Genomic DNA, 23540 nt, shown 5'->3' on the forward strand with positions numbered 1-23540 from the left:
AATCTGGGCATGGACAGCCCAGCTGCTGAACTGTCCTGCGGTAAAACATCTGACTACTGGCCCTACTGCATCATCTGCGGGCCCCCTGGCCTCCTGAGGGCCTGGGGGGATGCCGACCAGGCTGTGTGGCCCTAAATGGATGTGAAGTCCGAAATCCAGCCTGGTCTCTCTGGTTTTGAGCTGGTCTCAGAGCTGGCCTATGGGGCTCAACAAATGGAGCAGATGGCAGTGAGTACCTCCGTGATGGAGCTGCAGCTGCCCTAGTGCCAACAGGTTGACGGTCATTTCTGTGGAGCGCTGCCAGCTGCTGTCTCGTATGGGAGGCCTGGGCTGTGCACTCCAGGGCTTCAAGCACAGCAGAACCAAAACAGTTCCCCCAGAACCACAGGCAGAGCTCTCAGTGTTCTCCTACAGGGCTCAGTTAGCGGCAACTGTGCCAACCAGACCTTTCTGGACCAGTGTAGTGAGCATGCGTCCAAGCTCTCTTGTCATGAGAACAAGCACCTGTAGGGACGTATCCACCAAGCTCTGCATTGACTGATCCACTGGCACTGACTCAAAGGAGGGAAGATAGGCCCAACATCAAATGGGAGAGAGAGTTCCCAATCTGGCCCATATGGGCCCCTGAGTCGTACGCCCTGCAGAGCAGGTTCGTCCGTGACATGGCACTGCGGTCGGGGGAAAAGGAGCATTAGACCTCAGAGCCTCATCAGGAGGAACAATAATAGAGGCAATGCCTGGTTCCACCACTGGCATATGACCCAAGCCAAACTTGGACGCCTCCTGCATGGCAGCCAGGACCCTGCCATCAGTCATCAGCCATGAAAACGCCTTCGTATCTGTCCAGCAGGCATGTAATTCCTTTACATATTCCTCTGAGGGAGGGACTACCAAGGCCGCCTCAGTATTATGGCACCAGAAGAAAGTGCTAGAAAGAGCAGGTTGGGCCTGCAGAGCATCCAGCTGCAAGCGGAGTGAGAGCTGTCCTGATAGCTGCAGTCACAGACTCCTCTTTGCTTCCCTGAGAGCAGATGGAGGCATTGGAGTCGGAACCAGAAGTCTGGGAGCTCAACACTGGGAAGCCCTCACAGAAGTGGGTACCAGAAGCTGCGACCAAAATAGCATCTACATCCGGGCCGAGGCTGCATCCTGCTCAGGGGGAGGAGCTATGCTGCTGCCGGCATCTGCCTGGAAAGACTGGAGGAGGGCTTTCATTTGGGCCAAATCGGATGTGAGTTGATCCATCCGTGTGGACAACCCCCCAGTGTTGTCCCTTCTGGCTCTTTTCTTCGGCACCCAATGTGCCTGTGCAGCTGACCACTTCAGGCATGCCGACTGTCCTGGCAGCCATTGGCTTGGCTGCATAGTGACTGTGCAGTCGGAAGGCTGCTCCAATGCAGCTAAATTGAGCTAGTCATACTGCCTGGAGCATAACGTTACAATTAGCACATGCATCCTCAGAGAACACCTCCCTGAGATGCTCCACTCCAAGGCAGGACGGGCACAAATCATGCCCATCTCTGGTTGGAGCGGGGCCAAACAGGCTGAGCAGCACAAATTTTCGAGCATAGCGCAGGTTAATAAGCAGCTAGATTGAGTCAGGTTCGAGCAGAAATGCCACTATTGACTCAGCAGTATACTGATCCCGGCTCCAGCGTTCAGCCCGTAGGACTCAGGTTGAGCAGAAAACGCCACTAGTGAGACAATAAACCACGAAATCAAATAAACTTGGCAAATTACAGTGAACAGTAAGCTCTACTGTTGAGAAAATATGTAACAAAGACAAGCTAATAACAAACAGGCACAACACTGAGAAACAGATGCCAAGAACAAACACTGAAGCAGACACCGAACACAGTCACTCAGTCATCTGGAAAAGCTGTAACAAGCCGAATGCGGTAACAAGCCGAAACAGCTGTAACAGAAAACGTCCGAGCGGCCGAGCCGCAACGGTAGCAATAAGGTAACAAAACAAAACTTACCAGTTGTCGATCTGGTGTAAATGGATTCAGCTTGCGCAGCCCCTGGAGATGAGACTCATCCACAGCTCCAACAGTAAAACCCAGTCACGAGACTACCAGCAGCAAGCCATGAAAAGCAGTGGTATGTACACAAGAGCTACAGCTTTAGCACAACCACTCGTGCACTCACTAAAAACCTGTGCGCGAGAAGAAAAAAGGGACTGGGGTTCAGTGTCACATGAACTATATAGACTCATGTGAGCCACGGGAGGTCACAGGTGACTTTGTTGTCATTAATACTCGACCTGCGCAATGCGCAAGAATGATCATTCAGTGCTTAAAGCACCGCCTCTGGCGGTCACTAGGGAAGAAATAGAACTTATAATACCTAATAGAGAAGCTGAATTATCCCTGATCACCAACATAGGGCTCTTCCACTAGGGGGTCACTTATTTGGTTATCAAGGGATAAGAATCCACCAAAACTGTCTAGTTCTCGTGTTCACATGAAGGAATCCTGCGGCGACGGCATTTGGGTAAAACTATTATATTCCAAAACTTGATTTCGGGGATGTAATAAAGGGCATAAGGGTAGAGTACAATATGTAACATTCATGCATACTCATGTTGTAGTTTGTGTCACAGTTGCTACACAATCATTTTTCACAGTCATTTAAGTGACTGCAATTATTTTGTATAAATTTGTGATAATTGTCTCCATTCACCTGCATAGAATGGTAGAACACATTATATTTACAATGTTATCTCCTCTTTATTTTCTGCTGTTGAGATTTGATTATGTGCTTCTACTGAATTGATATTGTATGTAAAGATATGCTTTTATGCCAAATATTGGTAACAGTTTTAAGTCACTCTAATTTTGATTTTATATACCTAATATTTGTAACCAATATTCACTTTTTAAGTCTTTGAAAAGGTTTGTTAAGCATCTTTGTGTTATTCATCCAATAAATTATCTATTTTTGAGATTGGATTTGGTCTTTTTTGTGTTTTTTGGCCTTTTGTGTTGATATAGTAGGTTAAAGTGAAAAAATAGGCAGATGAGATAGGTGAAGTTGTGCTAAAAAAAAGATACCAAACATGGGTATAGTAAACATTTCTTTATATAGTATATAAAGGCAAAATCAAAAAGTATTCAAAAATGGCCAAAAAAGGCTCAGACCCATAAGGTTTACGATGCTGCAGGTTTCATAATTCATCGTTTGAGCTTATTGTTTTTTCAGTATTAATTTGCAGCCTTGTAAATACAAGCTGGACTGACTGTACATATCCTGACCAAGGAAATAAGATCCTCCCTTTGCTGTTATCTCAACCTGGTTTTCTGCCTCCATCCATAATAATATACATTATACAGCCTAAATGTTGTTTAAAATTAATGTTTATTTGTAACACAGTATAGCATGACCAAAAACAAAACAAAAGTCTATGTTCTGAATGTCTGGGGTCGCCAGAAATATGTGATGTTAAATAGGGTCACGAGCCAAAAAAGGTTTGAGAACCACTGCTTTATGCTCTCTCAATCTCTCAATGATGGTTGCATAAGAACTGAGAAACTACTCACTGCATCAGTTAGGGTTAAATAACTTGTAGAAGCTGAACATAATAATCTTATAGTAATTATTCAATGGAAGGATCTGAACTATTTGATTTGAGTTAAATCTAGGTAGGGACTTTGTTGGCCAGGTTGTGTATTTTCTGTCTGTCAACTGGCGACCTAATAAAACAACTCTGTCCTGTTTTGGGAATCCCAGTTCTACGATGGACATCTATGCTAGTTGTTTTTAATGGATGTAAATAGCTATGATGTACCCACAATTAATGTCTGTGAATTTCTTTGCAATATGTTTTTTGTGTTGTTGTTTTTTTTACTCAGGGAAACATTGGAGGATGACTCTTTGCATATTTGGTCATTTTATGCAATTAACCATTCTTTAAAACAGCCTCATACTCAACTTGTGCATGTAACCATTTGAATTTGCTCTCCACACAAGATGGGGCAAAAAACAGCAGCACTGCAGAGATATTAGTACATACATACATGACAGCCTTAATTAGTCATACCAACAAACACTTGCACTCTGTTTTATTGCACTTACACAAAGTCAAAGGGCTATTGGTAATGAGGAACATCTTTTTTCCATGCTCTGATAGCTTATTCAGCACAGCTTGACTTTGCTCACCATAGCAAATATATTTATCTGTTAATGTGAAAACAGAGAGAGAGAGAGAGAGAGAGTGGGGAGAGAGAAAGAGAGAGAGACAGAGACAGAGAGAGAGAGAGAGAGGAGAGAGAGAGAGATGATGCTGATATAATTGTGCAACAAACTCTGCAACTAGTAAGTACATCAGTACTTTAAAATTATTGAATTGTTTTTATGTCCTGTTTTACTGTATATTTTTTATAGTAGTTCCAAAGCTCAGGATATTTACCAATATCTGCTTCCACAGCTCGGTACATAATTCCTTTAACATGAACATCTCTGATGGCTTCCTGCAAAAATAAAAAAGTAAACATCCTTAAGCCAATAAGTCATGACTTCAGTGACACAATATTGGTATTCAGCTCCAGCAGCAACAGTTTGCCCTGTGTATAAACATCTGACTTGGAAACACAAAGAAAGTGTACTTCTGCATACAAATTAAAAGCGATGAAAGCAGCCCCTGAAGTTTAGTTATTTTGTTGATGCAGAGAATAACGTTTCCACCTCAGCACAGTCAATGTGGCATGGACTACTGAGACAGGGTATGAGCCAACAGGCCTTCTATTGGAAGACTGCATATTTGTTTGATGTGCACAGAAGTCAAAGTAAATAAACTAAAAAGTGACAGGATTAATAATTAATGTTAAATCAAGCTTTGCAAGTGTCCTTGAGAAGATGAAAGAGCCACCTGTGGAACTGAGTGTGTATGCAAATGCTTAATGACAGTGATTTGTCAAAAACACTAGCGTCACACAAAAATAGACAAGACCAACACTGCATAACACAGTAGTGATTTATCACCCCTCCCCCACTTAAGAAACAGAGGCATCAGAGAAGAGATGACTGGAGGTGCACTTTCTCAACTAAAATTAGACAATAGTTTTCAGAGGTAAAATTAAGGCAGCACTGAATGGCAAAATCACAGCATACTGCACACTACTTGCACAGATACGTTTCTGTTGTCCTGTAAATACATCAACCCTTGTGTATATACGTATAGTCCTCTTTCCTCCTTATGGAGTATAGGGCCTCAACAGTTACCTCCCCCTTTTTTCTGTCTTTTGTTGCCTTCTTTATTTTCTTCCATGTAAAGCCAGGAGACTTCAATTCATCCAGGAGACTCCAGGTCTGTGTTGGGCATCCTCTTTTTCTTGATCCCTGGGGATTCCATTCAAGTGACCATCTGGTGACATTTATGGGTTCTTTTCTTAGGGTTTGTCCAATCATTGCCATTTCCTTCTTTTGATTTGTGTGGCAACGGCTCCTGGTTGGCTCTCTTCTATAGTTCTATGTTTGGAGGTGGAGGATCTGTCTAAGGCATTCTACTGATGAAGGTCTGGAGCTTGTTGGAACCAGCAGTTGTAACTTTCCAAGTGTCCCATCCATACAACAGGATGGATTTGACATTTGAATTGAATAAACTTATTTTGGTTCTGGTCGAGATTGCTGCAGCTTTCCAGACAAGTCGCAAAATTATGAAGGATTTTTTTTTTTTTTTTAACTCTGGCTGTTATATCATCCTCTGTGCCTCCAGATTTGCTTATTTTACTTCCTAGGTATATGAATTAATCAACACCCTCCACCGGCTCTCCTCTAATTTGCAAAGGGTCAGTCTGTTGTTTTGAGTGCGTAGGACTGGCTTTTTTTCCTGGCTAAAGTGAGACCTACTCTTTGTGCCATTTCTTGCAAGGAATTCCATTCACTTTTTCATTGTGTACATATGGTGGTTTTAATGTGGTGTCAAAATAAATCAATGGATCACAGGAATACCATTTCAATTATTTCATGGCTAACTACACAAAACACTGCAGTATGAAAGCAAAATGAAATACGTTATTTCACCTTCACATCTTTGTAAAGATGGACGGGCTCATAGTCGATGTTGTGCTTCATGAAGAAGTCATTGACACAGGATAGGAGTGTCATCTCAGGCAGAGAGAATATGTCCATGAACTGTTTCATGGTGTGGCCATGGGAACTCTGCAGGACAGTAATAAAGAGTGTCATAATCTGAGGCTCTTATTGTTGTGTCAGTGTAAATGTCTGCAAATGCGATCATTACCTTTCCATAGAAATCACTCATGTTCTCCAGAGGGACGTGACAACCTTCATACATGGCAATCACTTCTTCATCAGGAACTGGATGAAGACCCCTATGGAAAAAAAAAAAAAAAAACAATGAATGAGAGAACAACATAACTTATTTTTAGTACTGAAGAGCTAAAAAAAAAAATCAGCACAGTCTCATAATAAAATAATATAATAATTTCATGACGGTGTTTGGGGGTGGCGGGGCAAACTGTAAAATAAAACTGAATATTCATAGTGCGAAACAGAATTACTGTATAGGAGTCTGATAGTGAAATAGTACTGTTTCTTCCACATGTGTGAGTTTGATTCTGAGGCTTATGACGGTTGAGGCCAGATGTCGTGCTTTCTTCTGTCTCTTCAAGGCAAGTGCTGCTGATTGAGTTGTCAGTTCCATGGGAGGACCGAATTGAGGAAGCAAATGAGTGGAAACGGTCGAAGTACCAGGAGCTTGTGGAAGCAATGCCAAGGAAGAGGCTGGAGGCATGCTGTGAGCCCATAGAGGTGGTTTGCTGGCTGTTCACTGTGTAAAGTTTTCACTCTGCTTGGCATAACCGGGGTTGCAAAGAGGAAAGCCATAAAGAACACCATGGAGGCTGCCGAAAGAGCCTCCAGATGGCTATGGATCAGGAGGAACGATCAGTGGGTCAATGCTGCTGGGACACAAGCCAGGGTCTGATCAACCCTGGCGGGTCACCTGAGGGAGGGCGTCTGATGTTGAAAGACCCGAAACGCCCAATGATCTCAGGCACATCACTGAGGATGTGTCCCAGAGCATCCTAGATGTATCTTTCAACGAAGGTATAAGTTATTATGTGATGTCATTTTCTAAGTAAGTAAACTGTGACAGTTCTGACCTTGTTTGTTCAATTTCCAAACAGATCTTTAGTGCAGCTACTGACAACACAAACCATACAGAAAACAGGAGATTTGTGGTTTTAAAGTGGCTGTTTTCTGTCTAAGAACACAGCTAAGTCAACTGAGCTATAATGTAAACTATCAGCTGATGCAGCATGTTAAGGTATTAAGACATTTATTTTGACTGACAGACAAAATAAGCAAAATGTAAAAACAGATGTGTTTCTGTCTTTGATGTCAAATTATGGAATGAACTTACAGATGAGTTGAAATTGAAACGTAAGGATATGATATACAGTACAGGCCAAAAGTTTGGACACACCTTCTCATTCTTCACATTTTCTGTATTTTCATGACTATTTACATTGTAGATTCTCACTGAAGGCATCAAAACTATGAATGAACACATGTGGAATTATGTACTTAACAAAAAAGTGTGAAATAACTGAAAACATCTCTTATATTCTAGTTTCTTCAAAGTAGCCACCCTTGCTCTGATGACTGCCTTGCACACCCTTGGCATTCTCCTTGATGAGCATCAAGAGGTAGTCACCTGAAATGGTTTTCACTTCATAGCTGTGCCTGTCAGGGTTACTTAGTGGAATTTCTTGCCTTATTGATGGGGTTGGGACCATCAGTTGTGTTGTGCAGAAGTCAGGTTGATGCACAGCTGACAGCCCTATTGGACAACTGTTTACAATGCATATTATGGCGAGAACCAATCAGCTAAGTAAAGACAAACGAGTGGCCATCATTACTTTAAGAAATGAAGGTCAGTCAGTCTAGAAAATTTCAAAAACTTTGAATGGTCCCCAAGTGCAGTCGCAAAAACCATCAAGCGCTCCAACGAAACTGGCTCAATGAGGACCGCCCCAGGAAAGGAAGACCAAGAGTCACCTCTGATGCTGAAGATAAGTTCATCTGAGTCACCAGCCTCAGAAATCACAAATTAACAGCAGCTCAGATTAGAGACCAGATGAATACCACACAGAGCTCTAGCAGCAGACACATCTCTACAACAACTGTTAAGAGGAGACTGCATGAATCAGGCCTTCATGGTCAAATAGCTGCTAGGAAACCACTGCTCAGGAGAGGGCAACAAACAGAAGAGATTTATTTGGGCCAAGAAACCCAAGGAATGGACATTAGACCAGTGGAAATCTGTGCTTTGGTCTGATGAGTCCAAATTTGAGATCTTTGGATCCAACCCGCCGTGTCTTTGTGTGAAGCAGAAAAGGTGAACGGATGGATGCTACATGCCGGGTTCCCACCGTGAAGCATGGAGGGGGAGGTGGGATGGTGTGGGGGTGCTTTGCTGGTGACACTGTTGGGGATTTATTCAAGATTAAAGGCAACCTGAATCAGCATGGCTACCACAGCATCCTGAAGTGACATGCCATTCCATCCGGTTTAGTTGGACCATCATTTATGTTTCAACAGGACAATGACCCCAAACACACCTCCAGGCTGTGTGAGGGATATTTGACCAAGAAGGAGAGTGATGGAGTGCTGCGCCAGATGACCTGGCCCCACAGTCACTGGACCTGAACCCAATCGAGATGGTTTGGGGTGAGCTGGACCGCAGAGTGAAGGCAAAAGGGCCAACAAGTGCTAAGCATCTCTGGGAACTTCTTCAAGACTGTTAGGAAACCATTCAGGTGACTACCTCTTGAAGCTCATCAAGAGAATGCCAAGAGTGTGCAAAACAGTCATCAGAGCTAAGGGTGGCTACTTTGAAGAAACTAGAATATAAGACTATGTTTTCAGTTATTTCACACTTTTTTGTTAAGTACATAATTCCACATGTGTTCATTCATAGTTTTGATGCCTTCAGTGAGAATCTACAATGTAAATAGTCATGAAACTAAAGAAATGCAAAGAATGAGAAGGTGTGTCCAAACTTTTGGCCTGTACTGTACATCAATTAAATGTAACCCAAATCAAAAGTAGAATTTAATTTTCACTTATTTATGTGTTTTTAAATATTTTGTATTGTTGCTATTCTGGGTAATTTATGGATAGATGAACAGGGTAAACAAAAATAAACCTTTGACCTGGTTTATCACTTTTTCAGATACTGATTTTGAGGAAAAGTGTCTGTGAAACAAATTTATTCTATATATGTACCCAATGGAAATAGGCATTAAGTTCACTTTACATGTAATAATCTAATACACTTAAGCACATAGACACACACCTGTATACAGTTCCAAGCTGGATGTAGTGGAAAGCATCTATCTTCATCAGCAGTGCCTGTTGTAAATATTTTGTTCATACACAGTCTTAAGCTTAATTCACTATAAATGCAAAATTTGAAAGCAGAGTTTTAACACAGGAAAGGAAAAGCCCTTCTCACCTTCTGAACATCATAGTGAAGTCCCCTTACAGCAAAATTAGGAATATACTCATATTTCCGCAGACCTTCTGGATACTAACAGAGAAGAAAATCACAAACTCAGGTGTGTTATTTTAAATAGTGCATGAAAATTAGTAATTAGTCTATTTAGCTTTCAAACTATGACGCTTCATCAAATAAGTAAACTACAACCACAAACAATCTGTGCTGCATATACAAGACAATTCAATTCACAACCTTCATGTCATATGTACGTAGTTACAGACATATGTATGTTGTATCTACTGTATATCGTATCTATGTAGGTTCTCATGTGCCCGGGTCATCGTTCTTCTTAGTTCTTCTCGGTTCAACTGGACTGTAACCCATTAAAGCATACAGCATTTTACAGATACATACTGTTAGATACATTAACTGAACTGGATCAGTCAACTTTTTTTATCTGGAGTGATAATATACAATATACAATTTTTTTGTTGGTAGTTCTTCTCAGTTCAACTGGACTGGTTTAGCTCTTTTGAAAACGTTTCATCTCTCATCCAGGTGGCTTCTTCAGTTCTAACAACTGGTGGAGGAAACTGGATTTATAAACCTGCAGGGGGGAGTTTTCTGTGTAGGTGTTAATCCCAGTGTATGTGTTAGGGTCATGAGGGAGGGGGGGGGGGGGGTGTCCCTGGGGGTAGGGTCGTTGGTGGGTATTGTGTGTAAATTTCAGGGTCGTTGACCAGAGGGGTGTGTAACTGTCCAAATTACTGGGTTAACTGGGTTAAGGTAGGTTGTGTTAGTGAGGGGCCGTTTACACGGCGTAGGATTCAGTCGACTCCGGGAAGATTTCATTGCGGATTAGCCTTCTGTTAACATGGAAACGGTGCCTAGAGTGCCTGAATCCAGAAACTTTTGATACCAGGGTCCAGGGTGGAATGTTATCGATACGCTCCGCATTTCAGCTCCGTGTTAACGCGAATCGGAGCGTTCCGGGGTAAAATATGACGTCACCGCATGCGCGCACAGCCAAGAACCGCCAGTTAACCCACTCCAGGCCAATTGGTGGCGGTAATGCGCCTCCAAACTGGTTTGCCAGCCTCTATGACACAATAAAGCTGCAGAAAAAGAAGGAACAACCACAACAACAATGGCCGGTTTCAGAACAACATATGTGTTGCTAACTGTGCTCAGCTCGTCTGTCCAGACAAAGAAGTCCTGCGTCTTTGTACGACCACTCGCCATTGTTGTTTGTAAATAGTGTTGTCCGCCTCTTCTTCTCCTCATTTAAAGGCTGTCTAAACCGGAAATCGTTTGTGCGCAGGCGCGTGTTTTACCGCCACTGTTTCACTACAGCTCTACATCGCCAGCTACTGGTCTGGCATGGCCACTACAGCGTATTCAGCCGTCCTTGCGGACTCATGTTAACGCAGATCGTTATCATAGCGGCTTCGTCTTAACGCGGAATGATTTTATAACGCAAAGGAGAAATCTTTGCGGAGTGTTGCCGTGTAAACGTACCCTGAGTGTGTGGTCTTGTAGAAGTTGTAACAGTATGTGTCTGTAAAATGCTGTATGCTTTAATGGGTTACATTCTGCACTCACCTGGGCATGGGCATAAGAATAACTATGTCATGGTGAAAAAATTTGAAATAATAATTACATAATTGTAACAATCATTTCCATTCTCCTGCATAAAATCAGTTGAGTCACTCTACAGAGAATCTATAGTGAAAGTTACTATAGAGGGTATGCACGTGACATCACCGCTAGCAGAAGTCACCGTGGTTACGCTCACTGAGTGGCAGAAAGAGGGAGATGAGTGACAGCGTTGGCTTCAATACCGTCTAAACTTAAGACAGTCCCTCCAGGAATTTGCGATGTTGCGATCACAACTATTAACGCAAATTCAACCAATCACCGCAAATTCTGCGCGGCACTGCAATTTCATCCAATCACTGCGAATTTCCCGCAAATTTGACCAATCACCATAGCTCCCTTTCATCCATCCCATCTACGTGAAATGTACGTCATCACATTCACTTCCTCGTTGACTGTTGAGAAAATAAAGACATGTGCAACGCAAAACGCTCACATTTGCCATCAAAAATCACCACCAAAGTTCGTGCAAGCCAGTTTCCTGATGTTTTGCATGAAAGTGGAGGTAAACTGTTCTGCACCCACTGCAATATTGTGGTGGAACACAAGCAAAAGTCGTCGCTTGACAAACATTTTTCAACAGCGAAGCATGCAAGGAGAATGGCAGAAACTCAACGAGGACAGAAGAGACAATGGTCAAAGACAAAGACAAAGGTCACAATGACAGAGGCTGTAGCATCAACAACAATAGCAGGAGCTGAAAGGATCAAGGTAAGCACGGATATAATCTTTAAGGCAATATAAGTGAAGAATAAAGAACCTGTGGAGGCATGCTTTCCTTTCTGTGTATTGTGCGTGTGTGCGCGCGAGCACGAGTCTGTGTGGGGAGTTAAAAAACGAGCTCACCAATAAAAAATAGTCATTAAACTTGGTGTTAATATTATTGTTTACTCTGTTAGATAGAAAGAAACCCAAGTTTGGCTGCCCTGTGTGCCTGTCTCTATGTGCTTGTGTGTCTCTATGTGTATGTCAGTGTCTCTATGTGCATGTGTGTCTTTACGTGTATGTCAGTGTCTCTATGTGCATGTGTGTCTCTCTATGTGTATGTCAGTGTCTCTATGTGTATGTGTGTCTCTATGTGTATGTCAGTGTCTCTATGTGTATGTGTGTCTCTCTATGTGTGTTAGTGTCTCTATGTGTATGTCTGTGTCTCTGTGTGTATGTGTGTCTCTATGTGTATGTGTGTCTCTGTGTGTGAGTCTCTGTGTATGCCTGTCTGTCAGATGTCACTCAGAGATGCAGAGCACTCTGTATGGGAAATATCACGCATTAATCTTATGGTGGCCATAGTATTTTTTTTCTTTGTTTTTTAAACTCAACTTTTAAACAGTTTTATCATTCCTCATTTTGACATAAATGTGTCCCTCTTCAACAGATTTGTGAAGATTGGGTTTGCAACGTGCACTGCAGTCAATATTCCCCTCTATAAGAGTGACCACCCTGCAATGAGGAGGTTTTTAAAAGAGAAGGTACTCAATGGAGGAGCCATTCCTGGATTCCATCAGCTTCAAGAAAAATACTTTGGTGCAGTTTACCAGAAAGAAAAAGATGAACTGAAAACGCACCTTGCCCAAAAGCCTGTTGCTGTGATTTTTGATGAAACTCCAGATGTAGAGGGGAGATGTGTGTTGAACATCCTCATTGCATCCCTGGAAAAGGATGAATCTGGGAGGATCCTGACTACTTTGCAGACACTATCTTCCTAGAGGAGTGCAACCATTCTACCATCTGTTTCTGTGGTCAAATGTCTGCAAGAATACAGCATTGACAATGAGAATGTGATGGCATTTGATACAGACAATGCAGCGTATATGAAGAAAGCATATACAGCAGCACTGCAGTCTTTATTCCTGAACTCACTACACATTACATGCATGGTACACATAATGAATGTCATCGGTGGTGCCTTTCGCAAGCCTTTTGACCAGCTGAACCTGTTTATGCTGAGCTTCTCACAGATGTTTTATCAAGCTTGCTCACACAAGAGAAGATACCTTCAGTTCATGACTAAAAAACTCCCAGCTGGCAGAAAGGCAACCATGGCTCCAAATCCATGTGCTACGAGGTGGAACTCTTGGTTCAGTGCAGTACCATTCAGAGCACTTTGGATTGTACAAGGAATTCATGGAGATGGAAATGAATGTAAGATTGTTTTTCCTTTTTATTTTCTTTTAATTTTAATCATCTGATCTACTCTCATTTGAACTTTCATGCACACACAGACTGAAAAACATTAGTTTATTTGTGCTCTACTCTGGGCCACTGCATTAAAACTAATGTCAAATTTGTTTCTATTTTCACATATTTGTGGCAGAAGCACACCACAGTCCGTGGAAAGACTTCATGAGATGCTACAGAATGCAGACATGGCTCAAAGTCTGCAGGTCCAGATCAGAATCATGGCAGACAAGTGCAAAGTGATTGTTCAGCTCCTGGACATCTTTCAGAGAAGAGAGCCGATTACCACCAAGATTTTTGACTACCTCGAAGACCTGCAGATGAACTTTGCTGCGAACAAAGAGCTACAGTTTGAGCCCTGTAACAGCTACTTTGAGGGACTTAATCTCTCCTTTGCTGTCAAGACACACATCCTCAGCATAGTGGAACAGGCATACAACAATGCAGAAGAGAAGCTCAGCAAGTACATGTCAGATGGGCAACCTGCTATCAAATTCCTTGAGGAAGTCAGAGTGTTTGACCCACGGCACACTTCCTTTATGAGTGACAGTGTTTTCTACCTACAAACACATCCCAGGCTTCAGTGCTGTCCCCAAGATGAGCTGGGGGCCTACTTCACTCGTCTAGGTCCAGCAGCACTCAGAGCCTCAGCATGTGGGGTAGTTGATCTAGATGTCTTTTGGGATGGACTGCAGGAGAGACTTTCTGTGCTCAGTGTCTTGGCGAAAAGATACAAAGATGTCATCGTAAACTTAGCAGACGCTGAACCAAGCAACATCATCTACAAGCTGGTGTTGTCAAGCTGAAGGAGATCAATTTCTAACAGTAACCTCAAAGCTTTGGTCTTCTTGTACCACAACCAACGACTTAACAGTGGAGCTTTTGAAAGAGATGAAGTGGAGATAGATTCAGAAGAAGACATGGAAGGCATTTAGGTAGGTTTCTGTATTTTGTCTCTCTAGGGAGACATGGAGAGTATTTAGGCAGCTTTCAGGATTTGTATTTTTTTATTTAGAGAAGACATTGAGGACATTTAAGGGACTTTGAGGAAATGTTATGGAAGACATAAAAGATATTTAGGTATCTGTCAGGAACTTTCTCATTCACTGACTAACCCTCATCATTTCTGGTTGTTCATGAATCCGTGCTGAGTTAGTAAAATTGTGAATTCTAACAAAATATGTTTGCTTTCAGCACCTGTTAGCATTGATGAATATTTCTGGTTGTACAAACAGATACAGACCAAAGTTCTGACAGTTTTGGAATTTTGATGCACAGTTCCTTTTCTGATGAGCACAAGCGTAATGTGAATTTCAGGGTTACTTTGCTTGTGTACTGTTTGATTCTGGCTCTATGACATGAACGGATTGCACTTTTTGTTTTGCACTTTCTTAAATTATTTTACTTACAGATGTAGTTATTTCATCATCTGTTTTTATTTAACATGTACCTAAAGAACATGTTTGGCAGTGTCACTGATATTTTCAGTGTTCTTTGCACTTGAAATACGTCTGGCTTTTTGGAAATAAAGCCTATTTTGTTTAAAATCATTGCTTCCTGGTGCTTTTTAAGGCTACAAACTCAAAAAAGACTGTTCTAGCTAATTTGCAAATGCCCGTGTTCCTATGACTTTAATAAAAGAAACCTCAAATCATCGCAACTTTTACCGCAATTTTTTGGAAAAGCTGCCGCAAAATCAGGCATTTTAGGCTGCAACAATCAAAAGAAATCCTGCGAAATCCTGGAGGGTCTGTTAAGAACAATATTTAATAAAAAATGGGGAAGAGCTGTTGTGTGATTAACTGTATGAACAGGTTTGAAAAGCAGTCGGAGCTATCGTTTCACAGGCACTGGAAGACAAAGAAAAGAGAAGTAGATGGATCCAGGAAACCAAACCTAGATTTGTGGATCCCGTTTTGTGTCAGGTAACATTAATTTATGCTGTATTTCTGGGTAAAATCCTACCATAAATTCCATATTGTTTTGGCTAACGTTACTTCTTAGTAAAGCTCTTGGTTTCATGATCAGATCTTTCATGGTTTTTGTCTTCATTTAGTGATTATGAACCTTGTGCTCTGTATGATTTGTAAACTAACTTAAACTAAACCTTACTAACTTAAACCCAGTTTTTCAAATATGGGGGTAATGGAGAATAAAGCTACAACGGCATATTTAGGGCCACATAAGAAAATAAAAACACTTGCCACTACGAGTATAAAGTCATAAAACATCGATATAAAACCCGTAATTTTATGATAAAGTCGAATACAAAAAGAATCACAGTGTTATGAGAATAAAGTCATAGTTATAAAAAAACCTCATAATTTAATAAAAATGTCATTCGTTTATGCGATTAAAGTCGCCATATTCCGACAATAAAGCCATATTATTACAAGAATAAAGTCGCACCCTGTTCGTCCAAAGCAGTAGTATCTTTGTTGTATAAAGTACTTGATATGAACTAGACGTAAATATCCTCAGTACCAGTAGATTATGCATATATTCACTGGGGTCAGTACACGGTCTACTGTAAATGGACTGTGGATCAGTTGATTCTCTGCCTAGTTTTGGACCTTGGTTGTCAGTAATGATGAAACCATGTACATTTATTTCAAGTAAAAAAAGCGATGATCCCCTACACCCTGGATGTCAGGATACGCGATTTCGGGCCACATGTCAATGTTTGTGGGCCTCTTGTTCTTTGGTAGCTCGTACGGATCCATGTCGAGTCCAGCTGTCCTTAATGTAATTTCATATTTCACATTTTCCCGGTCTCGCTGTGTTTACTGCTATTCTCCGTCATGTTGAGCAGGTTGGTTTTTGCCACTCAGTCTGACTTAGAGGGGCGTGGCCTGGGGGGGAAGTGACGTATATGCATACCCTCTATACCCTGACTCCTGCAATGAATCATGAAATGTCTCTAAAGTACTTGAGGAGTGTCTGGAATGATAAAATGTTCACTGCAGAGTGAACTAAGGGGGGTTTATCCTAACGCTGCCTTCCCAAACTTAGGGCTCATACCTAAATGAGTCACAGGCCTGTTTTAATTGGGTCCCCAGGAGAGAGCTGAAGATCCGCCCCTTCTGTTTCTGTCCCATGGGATCTTATTATGCAAGATGTCTGTATCACAGTCAATGGTGAGAGACGTTATTATGCATTAGTACATATGTGATGTTTGTCCATTTAAAAGATAATTTTGTGAGTCAAGAAAGTCTCTGTTGTAAAACTGCTGAAGTATCAGACCATGAAAATTCATAATTATAAAGACTACTCACCTGACAGTCTTGGAGATTTTCACCTCTTTTAATACTTAATAATGTGAGACAAGACAAGCCAAGACAAGCCAAGCCAAGCCAAGACAAGACAAGACAAGACAAGACAAGACAAGATAAGATAAGATAAGATAAGATGAGATAAGATTTGATTTATTCCACCATGGAAAAATTTCAAAGTTAACAGCAGCATCATTGCAATAAGCAAATGAAGAGAAACGATAGGTAGAAAAACAACAAATGAGTGACAAATGAAATATAAAGAGAAAAAAAAATTGAAATCTGATTTTCATATAAATATTTATTTAAATTTAAATTCAATATTATTTACATATTTACAATGTGATTTCACCTTGCTCTCAAAGTATGAAGTGAAATATGTCAATGTAATAATATTTGATAATAATAATATTTCAATTAGTGTTGGTGCTGGGTATCGCATGCAATGCGAGGTGCAGTCCACTGAGCCATGTCTCACTAAAACCAGATGTTTCTTTACTGGCTTTACCGCAAACTAGTGTTGTAGTACTCGAGACCGAGACCAAGACTCGAGACCATTCTTGGTCTCAAGACCAGTTTTTTAACGCCTTGGTCTCATCTCGGTCTCTGGTGCATTTTTACTTGTCTTGGTCTTGGGATTTTAAGACAAGACTGGTCGAGACCACCGCTGTTAAGTTATTTGCTCACGCCACTGATTAGAGTGGAAAGGGATCTATTTCAAATCAACCAGTTATTGGTTGCTTGATTTGTTTCCCACAGTTTCCCCAGCAACGGCGGCATACAGATGGCATGAGTGTGTGTATGCTGGTATGCACGGCACGGCACGGAACCCCCCCCCCATATAATCCCTAAATGGACCTGTCCATAGTGTGCTATAGCAGGGGTGGCAAACTTACAGCCCACAGGCCCAAAACTGGCCTGCCAAAGGTTCAAATTTGGCCCACAATATGTATTTAGAAAGTGCGAAAATTATACCAAAGCTATTAAGAGTCAAAGGTGTCATACTTGTTTTAGTTCAGGTTCCACATTCAGCCCACTTGTTATTTCAAGTTAAATAATAGCATAATAACTTATAAATAATGACTCCAAATTTAAATCAAAATTTCATAGTAAAAAGTATGGGTGTCAGATCAGTATTGGCAAAACTAATCATTAAAAAAATTGGATCAGAAGCAAAAAAATCCAGATCGGGACATCACCAGCAGTGATGTCTGCAAACTCATTAGTAATAAAGTTTGGTTTCCAAAACCACAAAGAATACATCTGTAAAACAAAATGCAAAACCAAATAGAACCAAAACACTGTGTCAAAAAAAAGGCATATATATTCATGGGTTTGTTTTGGATGGTGAAGACGTTTAAGTGTTGTGTCATTGCATTTTATTCAGGCTTAGTATGTTACCATCATTTTAATGCTGCAATTCTGTGAATGAAACAGCTGCTGCTTGGTTGATGGATGCTGGGTTTTTGACACAGAAAAATAAACCAAGAATTGAGATTTCCTGCACTGTTGTGCTTTGAAAAAAGTGCAGAGACTGTTTGTCATCATTACTGTTGCTGTAAATCTGTCTTAAAATAGAGAATTCTTACTTTGATCACTCTTCTAATAATCTTTCATTATGTGTGCGGTCTCTGTCTTGTCTCGGTCTCAACCTGCCTTGGTCTTGGTCTTGACTTGGTCTCAACCCTTAAAAGTCTTGGTCTTGTCTTGGTCTCAGAAACCTCTGGTCTCGGAAACGTCTTGGTCTCGGATGGTGCGGTGTTGACTACACCACTACTGCAAACTGCAACTTTCTTGGCTCATAATTTAAAATCTTTTAAATTGACAAACATCACATGTGTAAATAGTGACACAATTCAAACAGGGTAAATAAAATGATTTGTCTCTCTCCATTGACCGCTGTTTTTTTTCCAAAGGTCCCATGAGGCACAGCAAAAGAGGTATGGCTTTGACTTTCTATTGGTGTGGTGTAAAATACACAACAATACAGTGTTATGCGTGTCACAACCTGAATAAATGCATAGAGATTATTCACAGATTTGATCATTTATAACTGCTTGACACGTATGGATCAGATTACACTTGCATGTGGAGATCTAATACTCTCTTCATGGCCTCAGCTCTACACAGGTCCACTAATGCATGGCTGTGTTTCAGTGCACTTCTTTGCAGCTAATGTTTTTGCTAGATGTGACTGATCTTCCAGTATTCTCTTTCATTCTGTGAGTTTGTTAAAGTAGGTAAAAACATGTGTTACAGCAATGCATGATGTGTTTTTAAATTTGGGTCCCAAAATCATCTTTTGGATCTCACAGTGAAATGTTTGGAAAGTCTTGCCATAGTAGAGAGAAACAAATGAGTAAATAAGGGAGTCATTTCAGATGCAATCATGATCTCGTTCTGAATAAACATCTAAATTTGTACCCTGGTCCAATAATTCAATAATGGGCTTTGTACTCTGGTCCAATATTTTAATAAAGGGCTTTGTATATTTCAGTTTCAGCACATCTGCAAAGTTCAAGTGTTACTGACAAAGGCAAACAAATGTAATTTATTTATACATGACCCTGAAGATGGAAGTGAAGCCATCTTCAGCACCACCTACTTCAAAATGAAGTAAATATATGCAGAGAACATCAAAACTACCTAAATTACAGTACTTGTTTTTAGATAAATGTCTGTTGGACCTTTTGGATTTTTTTTTTTTTAAAGCTTTTTGGTGTTTATTTGTTTATTTATTATCAACATTTTTTTTCCAGTTTTGATAATAATAATGAAAAATAAATAACTGTGTGAAATTATTTTAATTTTATCCAAATAATTAAACATTTTTGCTAAAGGACCCAAAACCATAAATAAATGTACCAAAGACTAATAAAAGTGGGTTTAGCAAAATATGACCCCTTTAAAGGAAACACTATAAAAACAAATGCGAAGATGAGTCAAATCCCATAACTACAGCACCTAAAGCTCCCAAAAACTGTTATCTTTCAATGTTCTACACAAGTAAATGTTTTTTTCTTCTTCATGAGGCTTATGTGTATAATCAAACTACTATTAGGCTAATACTACATTGGTCATATAAAGTTAACAATTAATTGTCAACTCAAATCTCAAAACCCCAACAGTCCTACACTCACCCTGTGTTTGGTGATGAGGATGTCCCGTGCAATGTTGAAGATCAGGGTGTGTAGGTGGCTGGAGTAAAATGCCAGGGTGTAGTCGTAGTCGAAGCCATAGATCTCTATGTCTTGGAGGCTCATCTCGTTGTTAGCAAAGATGGTGTCAGGGTTGACAGAGTTGGTGGATATGCAGGGATCAAATCTGAGAAGAGTGACAAAATCATGCTTATTGGGGATTTTCCTACTGATTCTTGTACTTTCAAAATGATAGAGGTCTTTCAAAAAGGGTGGGTCTTTCTCTAGTGTGGCATAACCCATAAAGACCCAGTGTGACTTTTGTGGCAGTTCCCAAAATAATTCTTTCATTTTTAACCTGTCTTAAGTGATTTATCAACATTTGCTCTCATATATTCTCTGTATTTTGTATTCAAAGTGAAAATCACGTATTTTCCTATTTTTAATTCACTGATCATGTAGATGTTCATAAAAGCTCGGAGTAAAGTTGAGGGTTGTTATATCAGAAAGAGAGAAAAGTGTAGAAAAAGTGACTTTTTCAGCAAAATCTGTCATTAACTGAACATAAACCAAGTGTCTCCATCCACTGTCACTGATCCAACTCCATGGGCTTTACTGGTGAATCAGTGTTGTAGAAGATGACAGTGTTTCCATGGTAACTACGGAGCCTCTGAACATCCAAATGGTTCATTCCTGATGACCATGAAAAGATGACAAGCTGCATTTTATACCAAATACATGTATTAATAAGATTAGTGGATCAAGAGGTATGTTTTTATATCTGAATGATTTTGGTCACCAGTGGATGTTTGGGTCTTTATGGGTTATGCGAAAGGAAGGTCATTAACAAGTTGATATCCTGGGATGTATTTACATTTGGGCTGCAGAATTTGGTGAAAAAGTCATACAGTGGTTATCGGGGACATTACTGCAATTTGACTGTGATTGTTTGTTTTTCTGAAAAATGCAGACATTACTTATTTAAATATCTCAAGCCAAATATACAAACTTAAACTAGCATGAACAAATTACCTTCATTTTGCACCTCTTACACAATACCTCCATTGTACTTTGAATTTATAAGCTAGAACACTTCCTCCCAAAGAAAAGGCCACTTGAATTTCTATTCTACTGTGTTACCCAACAAGTCATAGCCTAATATACTGTTTGTAGGTATGCGCAGTATTAGACAAAAAAACCAAACAAGGTAATATGAGAGGGCAAAAATTATTTGAGGTCCTGCTCCTTTTCATTTGAATTTGAAATGGACAAAATGATTAAAAAAAAGACTTGACCAAATTTACAGTAAAATATTCTTGTTGTATGGTCATTGCACGGGATGCCATGTTTACATCATATGCAAAATATTGTAAATCTTTATGAGCAAGTAAACATAAAAGGTTTTATATGGGAATGAAGAAAGTTTCAAAACCTTGGTTAATTTACAAACCTAACTACACAAGAAAAGCAGGAAGAAAGTGATGTATTATAACAAAAATGGCAGAACTTCCTGGAAAAACCATGGATTTTCCTCATAATATATAATTTTAATACATGAATGCAGTCATAAAATTACAGCAAACTAGTGTTTCTGTATCTAACACATCACAATTTTAAAACTGATTTTGTTTTATGTTATTATTATTATTATTATTATTATTATTATTATTATTATTATTATCATTATCATTATTATTATTATTATTATACTCCCTACGGAAGCAGAGAATGGCCGTGGTTTAACATATTATTTTATGGTCATTATCGCGTGATAACGAATTAAGTTGTTATTTCGAGACAACAAAGTTCATTTTCTCGAGATTACAAAGTTTGTTATCTCGTGATAACAAATTCATTTATTTCATTATTTCATAGTAGAAGATGCTAACAGGTACCACTTCTTCCACATCACTGCCTTCAACAGGTGTTGCTGACATGTGCTGTACAGAGCAGAACACACATTCAACAAGTTACCGGTAAATTACAGTAACTACAAGTTCCATTAGTTTGTTTACTGCGTGTAGGAGCCATAAGCACTATGTGGTTTTTTTTTCATTTTTCTCTTCAAATTTGTGTGATGTCAAGGATATTGGCATCAGTTACGTGTAGCACTGTGGGTGTGGTGTTGTCTATTAAGTCTCTGCGCTCACCTGGGTGTGTAAAAGTGGCCTGGATCATGGCGGCGGGGTGAGCCTCGGGAGAAACTTTCTGTTGACCGTCATCGTCAACATTTTTGTCACTCTCACCGTTGTCTTCTGTCACTGGCCATGAGGGTATCTTTGCACAGCATTGAACATGCGATGTTTGAGGTAAGTGCTTGTTTTCTATGCTTGTGATATGGATAATAAACCTCATAAACATATGTAATGGTGAGTCTGATGCGTCTTCAGTGTGTAAACCCCCATGTTTTAGCCTGCCACGGCATCTGGATTGCTTTAGGCTTATACTCCACAATATTTTGTCAACAGAAAATCTTTGTTGAAGTGTGGATCATCGTACTTTCGGACAACATCTTTTCGGATGCTTGATAACACGTGGTGTCTGTAGAAAGTTGTACACGAAAGATGTGGATGCGCATGGGATCATGTCATTCATTCACAAATCTGCTGCTACGATTCACATTTCGTTACTATACTCACCTCTGCAATAAGGCATTGTATGGTTTGATACATGTTTAGCGGGTTTGTAAATAAAGAACACTTTTCCCCGGCTAGGCTCAGTGGTACTTTCACACAAGGTGATCGTACTGGCTTTGTTTCTTTTGGGACTTTGACTTATGTTTTGGTTCGCGTGTCAAGTGGGTGAAGCATTGCGCTTGGGAGTGCTGCAGTAGTTCTGGTTCTAAGACTGTAAGTCTGGTTCTAGGCTATCAGTACCCAGGTACATAAATACCCACCGCTAGTATGCACAGAAGACTAAGGTTGAGTTTAGCTTAGCTCCTGTGGATAGTTTAGGGCAGGGGTGCCCAACCTTTTTTGTCCCAAGAGCTACTTTTCAAGTAGCCAACCTCCTGAGATCTACCAGTCCAGTGTCAACATCGCAAACCCCCACAGATCGTTTCCAGCCTGCAGTAACTACCCTCACAACACGTTTTGTTGTTGTCACACAACCATTAGACATCACATCACAAACCCGCCCTCTCTCAAACACACACACAGACAAATTCCTCTCTCACACACACACACACACACACCAATCTGCATGATGAGCAATAGCCATAACTGACCTTAATATGAACCAAACAGAAAAATAAACCAGATACAAAACAGGTAGATCTCTGTTTGAAAAAAGGAAATCACTTCCTACCTTAGTGGGAGACCTGGCACTGGGAGGAGGAGGCTAGCTTTTCGTAGTTAGGAGTGTAGGAGCTGGTTGCAAGGCGTAGGCAGGCTGCAAGGTGATCATCAGTCATTGTTGATCTGTACTTGGACTTGATGATGTTCATGTGCGAGAAAGCAGACTCGCACAAATAAGTTGATCCAAAAAGAGCTGTCAGGTTCAAAGCACATCTTCTGAGACTGGGATACTTCTCTGCCACCAGTAGTTTCCAGAACACTACATGCTCTCCAGGTTGAGCGGATGTTGATCTGGCTTTCATCTCAATGTCATTTTGCAATGTCAGAATCTCATCCTCAAGAGTGGAGCTTTCAAAGTCGAAAAGTGATTTGACTTTGGCGGCAATGTCACCAACATCAATACTTGCACCAAATGGATAACACATATAGCTGGCGATAGGCTCGATGGATGCAAAGTCAGTAAAACGCCTCTCAAACTCTGACGAGATGCTCTGAACATGCTCCTCATAACGTGCACTGTCAAGCTGTGTCA

General features: G+C 40.5%; 1 protein-coding gene across 1 annotated transcript in view; it reads right to left on the reverse strand.

The window, feature by feature from the left end:
• The window catches only part of nt5dc3 (5'-nucleotidase domain containing 3), a 50740-nt gene that overhangs the window by 11252 nt on the left and 15948 nt on the right, over positions 1-23540 (reverse strand). The window contains 8 exon segments of the mRNA XM_030136614.1: positions 3230-3232; positions 4080-4179; positions 4412-4472; positions 6025-6162; positions 6245-6335; positions 9326-9381; positions 9485-9559; positions 19716-19899. Coding sequence (XP_029992474.1) covers positions 3230-3232; positions 4080-4179; positions 4412-4472; positions 6025-6162; positions 6245-6335; positions 9326-9381; positions 9485-9559; positions 19716-19899 — 708 coding nt within the window.

Source organism: Sphaeramia orbicularis, chromosome 6 (genome assembly GCF_902148855.1).
Source record: "Sphaeramia orbicularis chromosome 6, fSphaOr1.1, whole genome shotgun sequence".
NCBI lineage: Eukaryota > Metazoa > Chordata > Actinopteri > Kurtiformes > Apogonidae > Sphaeramia > Sphaeramia orbicularis.